This window comes from Trichosurus vulpecula, chromosome 7 (assembly GCF_011100635.1).
Source record: "Trichosurus vulpecula isolate mTriVul1 chromosome 7, mTriVul1.pri, whole genome shotgun sequence".
NCBI classification, from domain to species: domain Eukaryota; kingdom Metazoa; phylum Chordata; class Mammalia; order Diprotodontia; family Phalangeridae; genus Trichosurus; species Trichosurus vulpecula.
In genome coordinates, this window is record NC_050579.1 from 190851183 (window position 1) to 190864632 (window position 13450).

General features: G+C 37.6%; 1 protein-coding gene across 1 annotated transcript in view; it reads left to right on the forward strand.

The window, feature by feature from the left end:
• Window positions 1-13450, forward strand: part of ME1 (malic enzyme 1) — a 290382-nt gene that overhangs the window by 118928 nt on the left and 158004 nt on the right. Inside the window, exon 4 of the mRNA XM_036766983.1 lies at window positions 2271-2346. Coding sequence (XP_036622878.1) covers window positions 2271-2346 — 76 coding nt within the window. The remainder of the gene's footprint in view (window positions 1-2270; window positions 2347-13450) is intronic.

Genomic DNA, 13450 nt, shown 5'->3' on the forward strand with positions numbered 1-13450 from the left:
GAAATCCTTATCCAGTGACCAATGATTGGATATAGTATTGGAAGAACTAAATCATATCAATCTTGACAGTCTCCGTCTCATAAAGCAAATGTGTACTATCCCATTTAGCTGTAATTTCTTTTGTCTTACGATTTCATTTATAGTATAAGCAAATAATATAGTATAATATCAAAGGGAAAATATAAATAGTATAATATAAAATAATTGTTTATAGTAGTAGAAATGAAACTAAAAGACGTAGAAATTGCAGCTAAATAGGATGGATAGGGCATTGGTACTCCTTAGTGAAAGAATTAGGCAGAGTTGCTTTTATTTCAGGGGACACTTATATTACAATGCAGATAAGAAGTTTTTGCAAAAAAAGACCATTGTGAGTTTATTCTCCAGCATTTATTACAAAGAATTAAGACACAGAGAAATTCTGTGAAGAATTGAATAAGATTCTCTAAATTAAGTTGACAAATAATTTAATACTGTGATTTCAGTGCAAAGGGGGGAAATGATAAATAATATTTTAGAAAATATGGTTAAGGAATAATAAATGAGAGAGGGTAAAACCTTGTGTATTTCCTATGTAGAAGTTACGTGCCTATATATCATAAATATTTTCTTTGAGAAGAAATTTAGGAGGCATTGGCCAGAGTGAGTAACAGATAACATCGTATAAAATATTTTGATTATATCTTGCCAGACAGGAAAGGGTAAGTTACTTATATGGGAATCATTTTGGAATCAGCTATTGTTATATAGTCATACCATTAACTTGTACCACGAAAAATAAAAATCAGTGCCAAAATAGAAAAAAAATAAAATGAGAAGATACAGTGCATAATGAAAGCAACTTCAGTTTGACATATTTAAACAAGCTATTGATGCCACAAAATTGGAAATGGATAAGCGAATAAATGATACAATTCCTTGAAAAAATTTTAATTGTTGTAAATTGATGAGACCAAAAGAGCCTAGAAGCCACTAAGTAGTATCTAGAAAATCTTTAGGAGAATAATGTACACAGCCTCAAGGGTAAGCTGTTACAAATATTCTTCATTATATGCCATTATCTTCATAGTCACATTGAAAGGCGAAGGGAACATAATAAAAATTACCCTGTTATTATTATCTTATTGACCATAAAAAGTATTTTTTAAACAAAATGATACCTTAAAGACTTTCAGCCTTTCCCTGACACCCATCTGCTTAAAATTAATCATCTTCAATGATGCTATATGGCTTTGAATCATTTAATAATATGGTCTGCAAAGAATTAAAGTTTGGAACCACTCAAAGTAAAATATCATCATCATCACCATTGCTAGCTTTTATATAAGGCTTTAAGGTTTACAAAGCATTTTACAAATAGTATCTCATTTTATCCTCAAAGTAACTCTGGGAGTAGGTGCTATTATTATCCCCATTTTACAGATAAGAAAATGGAGGCTGACATTAAGTGACTTGCCTAAGGTTTCATAGCTGATAAGTATCTGAGATCAGATTTGAACTTGGGTCTTCCAGACTCCAAGTTCGGAGCTCTATTCACTATGCCATCTAGTTGGCCAAAATTACTTGAATAAGTTTACACTACTAGTATCAGTGATTGGGCTTGAATCCAGGTCCTAATTCTGAGTCTCCCTTTCCATCCAGCATCACGTTACATCTTTCGATGTAGACTTTATAACAGATTTTCTCATGTTTACACGGTCACTGCTCCGTTGTTGATCCAGCAAACAAATCAACTTCACACATACTAACAAACACTTGTATTCATAAAAAAATGATTTTATGAATGTTCTTCTGATTATTATAGGTTTAGCAATTGAAAAACTTCATTGCATAATTAATTAAATGTAATAGGTCAAGCTCTAGAAATAACGTGGTTTTATATAGTAAAACAGATTTCTTCTCTGGTTTGAATTGTTAAGAAATATCTCTACACTGATGACTCAGTGGTGTGGAGATACCCTTCATTCTTTAAAGAGAAGCTGTGTGTGTGTGGAGTGTAAACTCTTGTAGTTCCTACAATTAAAACACAATACATGTTTGCTTTCTTAGGACCACACTAGCTTAGTTCATAGAAATTTGCATACTAGGATTATGATTTTTTTGTTCCTTTGTTCATAGTAGTCCCCATCAGTAGAGGGGAGTACCTACATAGATGGAATAATGAATGCTTGAAGCATAGTAGAAGTACGTAATGTTTTACAGAATTGTGATTACCATTCTCACTCTTTTTTCAATTTATGTGAAAACTACCTTTTTTTTTTTTTAAACAGAGGTCTCTTTATCAGTATCCATGACCGAGGTCACATTGCTACATTGCTTAAGTCTTGGCCTGAAGATGTTGTCAAGGTAGGATATCGTCCTTCTTGTGGTAAATGTTGTTTCTTGTTTTCTCTGTAAGATTTCATGAAACATATTGACTATACTACATATTCCATTCCAATGAGGGCAAGTAATATTTTCAAATTTATATTTTCTTTATGAATTTTGCATGTGAATCTAATCTTATCCAAGGGAATGGTTAATAAGATGCTTTATTGCTACTGAGCCTTCCCTATTGTTTGTATAGTAGAATATAAACTCATTGAGGGCAGGAGCTGTTTTTCACTTTGTCATTTCAGTCTCCATATCTAGTATAGTCCCTTGTATATAGTAGATGCTTAATAAAAGCTTGTTGGATTGGATTGTTGGAGGGAAGGGAAATTATATATCAAAGGCATCAAATGAGAAGAGAACTTTGAGAAGATGTCTACTGAGTGGAGGCAAAGGAGAAAGGTTAGGCATATACTTGGTTAGGCAAAGGCAATTTTTGACTAGAATAAAAGGATCCAGATAGAGAAGTAAGCAAGGAAGTCGTAGCTAAGGTGTGAACTTCCATCTGACTGCTCAGCTTCCATCTGTACCAGCACAACCTCTGTTTCCCACTGAGCCACCAGACTTCCACTTTATGCTGCGCCTGCTTCCTCTCCAGCCTCCAGAGTAGAAAGAGAGGAAAAGTGTCACCTTCAATCTGTCCCACACCTTCCATCTCCTGCTGCACAGAGAAGGAGGAGGAAGTAAGGTAATTTCTACCTCATGCTGATCCAACCTGTTCTTCTCCCTGATCTCCAGCGGAGAGGAGTAGTCTCTAGCAGGGCTCCAGACCTGCCCTGAACAAGGAACAAGTTTAGGAGCAAATGGTAGATCTATGACTCTTAGCCCAGGAGCAAAGCTGAGACTTAGTTCTGGCCACTGGCCCAGAACTTAAGACTGCAGAGGAATAACCAGGGCAGGGATCCCAGACCAAAGGGGAGTCTGGATTTTCAGCGACTTCGGTCATGCAGAGCTTCCTAGTGGCTGAATCCAGCAGCAGCCCACTAAACTTCTAATTAGAAACCAACTGAGTTACCCAAACCTGGGTCAGGAACTTGCAGAGCTCAGACCAAGATAGCACTGAGCATACTTCTCCCAGGATGACATCACTGAGAACATTGAAAGCTTGCAGGGCCCCTGGCCTGAGCTGTGAAAGGAGAAGGATATAAGAAGACAGAAACTTAGGTCAGCCATTCTCCCTGGAAGAGCATAGAGCCCAGCCCCAACATAAAATCTGAAGTCAAGAAGTAGTCTGGAAGAATAAACAAGCAAAAAAAAAAATAATTCAACTATACAGAGCTATTATGGTAAATAGGGAAACTAAAGACACAAACCTAGAATAAGAGAATGACTTGAAAATATCTATAAGCAAGTATCAAAAAAATGCAGTTTAGACATGATTTCAACCAGAATTCTTAGAAGAGCTAAAGCAAGAGTTTTTAAAAAGAGAGCTAAAATTATTTTAAAAGCCAAATGAAAACTATTTAAGAAAGATATAAAAAGAAAATTAACAGTTTGGATAAAGAGGTACAAATTCCCTGAATATTAGAATTCAGTTGACCAATAGAAGTTGAGTTTCATAAGACATCAAGAAATATTAAAGCAAATTTAAAAGCCTAAAAAAATAGAAGAAAATATGATGTATCTCTTAACAAAAACAACTGACCTAGAAAACAGTTCAACAAGAAATAATTTAATAATCATTGTGCTACCCGAAAGCCATGACTGACCAAAAAACCTAGACATCATAATTAAAGAAATCATGAAAGAAAACTACCTGGATGTCTATGAGGGCAAAGTAGAAGTTGGATTAATCTACTGGTCACCTCTGGAAAGAAACCCCAAAATGAAAACCCAAAGGAATAATTGTAGTCAAAATCCAATGTTGTTAGATCAAAGAAAAATACTCCAAACAGCTAGAAAGAATAAAAATACTAAGGAGCCACAGTCAGGCTCATATATGGTTTTGTGGTTGCCACTGTAAAGTGATGTAGAGCTTGGAATATAATTTTCTTTTTTTTTTTTTTTTGTTTTTTTTTCTTAAATGCAATTTATTTATTTAACATATTTGGTTTTCAACATTGATTTTCACAACAGTTTGAATTACAAATTTTCTCCCCATTTCTGCCCTCCCCCCCCACTTCAAGATGGCTTATATTCTGGTTGCCCTGTTCCCCAGTCAGCCCTCCCCTCTATCACCCCCCTCCCCTCTCATCCCCTTTTCCCTTCCTTTCTTGTAGGGCAAGATAAATTTCTACGCCCCATTGCCTGTGTATCTTATTTTTTAGTTGCATACAAAAACTTTTTTTGTTTGTTTTTGAACATCTGATTTTAAAACTTTGAGTTCCAAATTCCCTTCCCTCTTCCCTTCCCACCCACCCTCCCTAAGAAGTTGAGCAATTCAACCTAGGCCACACATGTATTATTATGTATAACCCTTCCACAATACTCATGTTGTGAAAGGCTAACTACATTTTGCTCCTTCCCAACCCATCCCACTTAATTGAATTTTCTCCCTTGACCCTGTCCCCTTTCCAAAGTGTTTGTTTTGATTACCTCCACCCCCATCTGCCCTCCACTCCATCATCCCCCCCCCTTTTATTTTTTTTTATCTTCCTCCCTCTTCTTTCCTGTGGGGTAAGATACCCAACTGAGTATGTATGGTATTCCCCCTCAGGCCATATCTGATGAGAGCAAGGTTCACTCATTCCCCCCTCACCTGCCCTCTCCCCTCCTCCCATAGAACTGCTTCCTCTTGCCACCTTTATGCGAGATAATCCACCCCATTCTATCTCTCCCTATCTCCCTCTCTCAGTATGTTACTCTCTCATCCCTTAATTTCATTTTATTTCTTTTAGCTATCTTCCCTTCATCCTCAACTCACCCTGTGTCTGCTCTCTCTCTTTTACATATATATATATATACATATATAAACACATATATATATACACATACATACATATACACATAGATATATACATACATACACATTCACTTATATATATACATAAACATATACATATATATATATACATACATATATATACATGCATATTCCCTTCAACTACCCTAATACTGAGGTCTCATGAATCATACTCATCATCTTTCCATGTAGGAATGTAAACAAAACAGTTCAACTTTAGTAAGTCCCTTGCAATTTCCGTTTCTTGATTACCTTTTCATGCTTCTCTTGATTCTTGTGTTTGAAAGTCAAATTTTCTATTCAGTTCTGGTCTTTTCACTGAGAAAGCTTGAAAGTCCTCTATTTTATTGAAACTCCATATTTTGCCTTGGAACATGATACTCAGTTTTGCTGGGTAGGTGATTCTAGGTTTTAATCCTAGCTCCATTGACCTCCGGAATATCGCATTCCAAGCCCTTCGATCTCTTAATGTAGAAGCTGCCGGATCTTGGGTTATTCTGATTGGGTTTCCACAATACTCAAATTGTTTCTTTCTGGCTGCTTGCAGTATTTTCTCCTTGATCTGGGAGCTCTGGAATTTGGCAACAATATTCCTAGGAGATTTCTTTTTGGGATCTATTTGAGGAGGCGATCGATGGATTCTTTCAATTTCTATTTTGCCCTGTGGCTCTAGAATATCAGGGCAGTTCCCCTTGATAATTTCCTGAAAGATGGTATCTAGGCTCTTTTTTTGATCATGGCTTTCAGGTAGTCCAATAATTTTTAAATTATCTCTCCTGGATCTATTTTCCAGGTCAGTGGTTTTTCCAAGGAGATATTTCACATTGTCTTCCATTTTTTCATTCCTCTGGTTCTGTTTTATAATATCCTGATTTCTCATAAAGTCACTAGCTTCCACTTGCTCCAATCTAATTTTTAAAGTAGTATTTTCTTCAGTGGTCTTTTGGACCTCCTTTTCCATTTGGCTAATTCTGCCTTTCAAGGCATTCTTCTCCTCATTGGCTTTTTGGAGCTCTTTTGCCATTTGAGTTAGTCTATTTTTTAAGGTGTTGTTTTCTTCAGTGTATTTTTCAGTATTTTTTTGGGTCTCCTTTAGCAAGTCATTGACTTGTTTTTCATGATTTTCTTGCATCCTTCTCATTTCTCTTCCCAATTTTTCCTCTACTTCTCTAACTTGCTTTTCCAAATCCTTTTTGAGTTCTTCTATGGCCTGGGGCCAGTTCATGTTTTTCTTGGAGGCTTTTGTTGTAGGCTCTATGACTTTGTTGTCTTCTTTAGGCTGTATGTTTTGGTCTTCTTTGTCACCAAAGAATGAATCCAAAGTCTGAGACTGAATCTGGGTGCGTTTTCGCTGCCTGGCCATATTCCCAACCAACTAACTTGACCCTTGAGTTTTTCAGTGGGGTATGACTGCTTGTAGACTAACGAGTTCTATGTTCTACGTTTGGGGGGGAGGTGCCAGCTCTGTCAGACCCGCACTACTCCTTCCCCAAGGACCCCCAGTCCAGACCAGGCTTAGATCTGCAGCAGGCTGTTGCACTCCTGCTCTGATCCGCCACTTAATTCCTCCCACCAGGTGGGCCTGGAGCCGGAAGCAACAGCAGCCGTAGCTGCCCCACCTCCGCTGCCCCCGGGGCTGGAAGCCGAACCGGGAACTCCTTCCACTCCCGCAGCTTTTCCCACTAACCTTCTCCGCAGTCTTTGGTGTTTGTGGGTCGAGGGGTCTGGTAACTGCCGCAGCTCACATATTCAGGGCGCTAGGGCCCCCTCCGCCCGGCTTCTGGTCTGGATCGTCCACGCCGCTCAGGCTGGGCTCTGCTCCACTCCGTTCCCAGCTCCCAGCTCCGTGTGGAATAGACCTCACCCAGAGACCATCCAGGCTGTCCTGGGCTGGAGCCCTGCTTCCCTCTGCTGTTCTGTGGGTTCTGCAGTTCTAGAATTGGTTCAGAGCCATTTTTATAGGTTTTTGGAGGGACGTGGGTACGGAGCTCACTCTAGTCCGTGCTTACCAGCCGCCATCTTGGCTCCGCCCCGGAATATAATTTTCTAAAAGGCAACATATCTAGGCATACAACCAAGAATAACTTAGGAAAACTGATCATAATCCTAACAAAGATGGATCTTTAAACAGAAAGAACATAGACTTAAAATAAGAGGCTGGAGCACAATCTCTTCTGGTAAAGCTGAAGGTAAAAAGGCAGGTGTAACAATCGTGGTTTCAGATGAAGCAACAGCAAAAATAGACCTAATTAAAAGAGATAAACAGAAAAGCTACATTTGGCTGAAAGGCTCTATAAATATTATTAAAGGAAATGTTAAATGAGTTATAGGAAAGAACTAGATAGTAAAACCATACTAATAGTGGATCTGAATTTACCCCTCGGACATAGATAAATCTTAAGTAACAACAACAAAAAAGAAATGAAGGACTTGAATGGAATTTTGGAAAAGTTAGATTTGACAGCCCTGAGGAAAACATTGAATGGGAATACAAATGAATATATCTCTTTCTCAGGTGTTTATGGCACCTTCAAAAAACTGACTGTGTATTAAGGCATAAACACCTCACAAACAAATAGAGAAAAACAGGCATATTAAATGCATCTTTCAGTGACCACAATGCAACAAAAGTATCATTCAACAAAGGACTGAAGCAAAGATTAAAAATTGGAAAATAATTTAATCCTAAAATATAAATGAATCAAAGAAAAATCATAGAAACAATCAGTAATTCCATTAAAGATAATGACAACCAATATTGAAGAGGTCGTAGAATGATAGGCACACTAATAGGTTGTTGTTGGAGCTATAAAACGTATAACTATTTTTGTAAAGCAATTTGGAATTATGCAAATAAAGTTACTAAAATGTCTAAACCCTTTAAACCAGAGACTTCATTACTTGAGTTCTCTAAGGCAATGCTTCTTAAATTGTTGCAATCCTATAAAATTTGGCACAGTAAAAGATTTCTGAATGTGCAGTTACCAAAAATTAATTCAAATTCAAAGGCATATTGAATCCGAGATGTTTCTGGCAGCAGTTGCCCATATTGTATGTTGCAACTTCATTGCTGCCTTAGAACTGAACACAAAGTATGCGCATTTTGCACTCTATGTGCCCTCAAGTCAACATATGCTGCTGAAACAGGAAAGGGGCTAGAGAAAGGGAAAAGTTTAAGAAGCCCTGCTCTAAGGAACCCACCAGTAAGAAAGTTTGCATATAAACCAAAATATTTATGTCAGCACTTTTTGTAAAGGCAAAGAATTAGAAAGAAAATATTGATGTCCATCAAATGAGGAATGAATAAACAAATTATGGTACATGAACTTAATGGAATAGTACTGTGCTGTGAGCAATAATGTGTGTGTATATATGTATATGTGTGTGCGTATATGTATACACACACACACACACACACACACACAGTAGCATGGAAAGATTTATATGATGCAGAGTGATGTATGCAGAGCCAAGAAAATAATATACACAGCAACTACAATAATATGAATGGAAAAAACAGCAATATACTAAAAAAAATCAGAAGTAAGTATAACAAAATTGTAAACATCAAGCAGGATTCAATTGCAAAATATGAGAGGATACCTGGCAATAAATTCCTGTGTCAAGGAGGAAAGTCCATAGATAATGCACATCACATATGTTTTCAGATACGATGATTAAAAGAAAAAAGAAAACATTACTAAAAACTTATTTTTAAATAATAAAGATAAAAACAATGAGATGACATACTGAGATTTTTGAATGCAGCCAAAGCAGTATTTTGTGGGAAAATTCTTATCTTTAAATGCTTTCAGCCATTAAAGAGAAAGAACAGATCAATAAATTGAGATTGTAACTAAAAGAAAAAAAAAACGTAGAAAACCTCCAGTTAGGGGCAGCTAGGTGGCTCAGTGAGTAGAGCACCAGCCCTGCAGTCAGGAGGACCTGAGTTCAAATCTGGCCTCAGATGCTTGACCCACTTACTAGCTGTGTGACCTTGGGCAAGTCACTTAACCCCAATTGCCCTGCCTTCCCCCCTCCAAAAAAAAAAAACAACCCTCCAATTAAATGCCAGAATAGAAATCCTGAAAAATCAAAGGGAAATTAATTAATACAATTGAAAGCAAAACAAAGAAAAAGAACCCTGTTAAATTAATAAGTCAAACTAGGACCTGGTTTTAAAAAAAAAACAAAACTCAGTAAAATAGATATTGTTGTTCAGTCATTTCAATCATGTCTGACTCTTTGTGATCCCATTTGGGGTTTTCTTGGCAAAGATAACTGGAGTGGTTTGCCATTTCCTTCTCCAGCTCATTTTACAGATGAGGAACTGAGGTGGACAGAGTTAAGTGACTTGCCCATGGTCACATGGCTAGTAGGTGTCTGAGGCCAAATTTAAATTTGAAGATCAGTCTTCCTTATTCCAAGGCCAGTGCTCTATGCACTGTGCCATCTACCTGCCCCATAGATAAGCCATTAGCTAACAATTTTTTTTTAAAAAAAGAAGATAACCTACCAGTATCAAAAAATAAAAAGGTGACCTTACAACCAACAAAGAAGGAATAAAAGAAGTTATTAGGTGCTTTTTTTGGGTCCAATTCTGTAACAGTAAAACTACTAATTTAAATGAAATGAATGAGTACTTAAAAAATATAAATTGTCTAGGTTAACAGAATTCTTAAAAAGAAAACAAAAACAAAATTCAGTAAGCATTACCTTTTCAGAATTTGTGATGGAAGAAAGAAAAGTTGGACTGAGTCTGACATATACCCTAGATTTTTTGGAGAGCAGTTGTGAGTGAGTTCAGAGGATGAATATGTAGGATCCTTTGGACTAAAATGCTACCAAAATATCTAGTATGGGAAGGATAGGAAATTCTGAAGAATGATATTCTCAAGATGCTAACAGAAATAATCACTATGAAGAAGAAAAAGGGAAGTTAGCTGACTAAAGACACTGGTGTATATACTTTGGAAACTGATCAATCCACTTATGCTTTAGAAAGACATATACAGATGCTTCCGATCAAGATGGCTGCCCAGATGGGAGGCTGACTCGTTAGCTACCACGTATTTACTCTAGCAAATCTCTAAAGTTCACATGAGGGCTTTTAATGATAACCAAAAATCTAGTGATAAACCACAGTAACTGTGTCTTAGTCCTGAGTTCACAAGAGGTCAGGCAAACACTGGAGATCAATCAAGAGTTACCATGACGTTTCAATTCAGGATGGGTTCCCCAGTTTATGCCTTGGTTTGTTGGTTGTTGTCCATCGTTCTGGAAGAGGACCAAAATGTCATGACTACGTTAGAGTCAAATTACAATGCGTCTGACTGGCTGATCAGGTCAATTCAAACTTGGAATGCTCTACCACAGGTAGGGCGCAAGTAGTCCGTGTGAACATTTGGAGTGGTGTTGTGGATGCAAATGGCACCGTAGGGATTAAGCAGAATATTAAGGGTTGCTTTTCCATTACTTTGTGAGGCCCCTCCTCAGCTTGAGGGCATCCTAAAGTATTTTCCCCTTCTCTTGAAATACCATAAAACTTCCCCTTATCCTGGACCATAAAATTCCTTTTCTACCTCATCCTGAGTCATAAAATTTCCTCTGTCTTCCTTATCCCATCCTTATCTTTAACCTCCATAAAATCCTAAAACTACATCATCATCCTGAACATCTGTATATAAGCATAACTCCCCCAAATATCAGAGTCTCCCTTAGCTTTCTTGCTAAGGAGGCCCACATTGCTTACACAATAAATAAAGCTCCCAGTGAATGACTAAGAGAAAATCATCTAAGTGAATTCTTTCACACCTGAACTGCTCTCCCGAATCTGACTTCAACAATGAGTTTTCTAAATTTGTGCATCTCGCATTTTTTTTTTGAGCTATTTCAGTTATGCTTTGCTCATAGAGTACAGCCCCTTCTCTGATGAGGGCATGCCATGTTTGGCAGCCCTGTGCCAGTGTCTCCTTTGTCACGCAATCAATTCCAGAGTTATGAAGAGAGACATTGAGAGTGTCCTTGTATCCCTTCTGAACACCATGTGAGCTCAAAAGCAAGAGCAGATTATGGCGGATGAATATAAAAGTGCAGCTCTATAAGATTTACTGCAAGTAGCCAGGAAGAGGGAGGTCAAGTACCAAAAAATCACAATCAAGTTCACATAAGACATAGAAGCTGTGTGGGATGAAAAACCCTCACCAATTAAAAAAAGTTAATTTTTAATAAGGAGCCATCTCAGGGTGGGAACAGAAATAAAATTTTATTCAATTCTTGTGAGAATAGGATGTCCTGTGCCAGAAGAGATCTATAAAGGGAGGCCCCGTACAAGGAGCAAAGCACCAATAATTATACCTAACACAAGAGAATTCCCACCCACCTCTGACCTTTCTCACCATTGACTGGGAGGTGGGCTTACAATCTGAGCACGAAAACTAAACAAAGAATCAGGAAATCAAGGCACAGAAACTCCAATTCCCATTCCCTTAGTTAATGATTACAACTGAGGTGACATCTATAAATCTGAAGAAGGAGAATAGGATAAGGGGAGGGGGAGACCCTCTCCGTTCTTCTACAGTACTTTTACAGTAAAGGAAAGCAGGTCACAGTGACCCTATTCTTAAACCAGAACCAGAAGAAAGAAGAAAAAGTTTCAGGGTAAACTTTCCCAGAGGCTGAGCAATCAGACCCTCACAGCCTCAGCAGAATTTTCCACTTCCCTATTTCCCTATTTCTTGATTTTTAAACATTTTTAAGTATAGATATGAATACATATATATTCCCTGCAAAGTCTTAACATTTTATTTTCTCACTACCTCACACAGAAGCTAATATTTTAAAGGAATGGAAATCTTGGAACATGATATTCCAAAAGTCAAAAGAAAAAGGCTTATAACAAAAAATAACTTATTCTGTAAAACTGAAAATAATTCTGTGGAATAAAAAAAAATTGACCTATAATAGAATTAATTAAGAACTTTAAGTGTTTCTGTTGAGTCAGGAATTGAATAAAATCTTTTAAATGCAAATGCAGGAAACTTGAGAAACTTAGAAAAGTAACTATAAATAAGCCATTTAAAGGAGGTACATGAAGATTATTTAAATCCTAATTGAGGGGAGGGGAAAGTCATTGTCCATTTAAAACTGTCTTCTAGAGCCAGAGTAGAAATAATGAACAATTCTGGGCACAGATAATATTTTATGTTCTTTCGCTTGATTTCAAAAGTAAAGATTGCTTGCTGTTTGTCCTTCATTCTTGAAGAGGACCATGACATCAGGGAGGTGATGCCATGACATGCAAGTGAATCGAATTTAAGTGAGGGAGAGCTGTGCAAAGTCACCAGCCTCACTTTCTCCCCCAGAGCCATCTGGGTCCAGTGGCCAGATATGGATCAGGAAAACGAGATGGCTCAGGATGCAGTGGGGACCTTGGCCTTTCCAAGTTAAGGTCTTTAATAGGTCTCAGTCTGATTGAGGCAATGCCCGTTCAGTGATTAAAACTTAATAAAATCAGGCAAAGAATGACCTCTTTTGAAAAAAAAAAAAGACTCAGGGTTTCTGGCCAAAACAGAAAACAGTTGTTATTTGCATTCATTCTGATCCAGTCAGAGCCCAAAAGTGACCAAGTAGGGCTTGGTCTTGGACCGGAATGATTTGGGGTTAAGGCTGGTCTTTAAGAATAAAGACCAAAACACTAGGAAAAAAATGAGGCAGAAAAAGGAGGAACTTATGATTTCTTATAATTCACTTAATGCTATTAGTAAGGTTAAATAAATAGGCAGGATTCAAACTCAGATCTTCCTCACTATAAGTCCAGTACTATCCACTGTACCACGTAGTTGCCAGAAAAAGAATATGCAGACTTGGAGGTCAGTGTCAGTGGGGTGAGCATCTCGTGATTCAGTCTTTTGAGTTTCTGTATAGGTGGGGAAACTCTTTACTGGTGAAGTGTGTGTGTATACACACACACACACACGCACGTGTGCGCACACACATCACTACAGCTATAGTGTAGAAATATTTTATAATCAACATTAAAATAGGCAGAGCAGGAAGAGGGAAGAGGACATTTGAAAGGAGAGGGAACAGTTATAAGCAAAACAAAATTAAACTATGGCATTGAATATGGATTGTTGAAAGTAGACAAAGAAAGGGTAGGAGTCAGCAGTGGGGTTT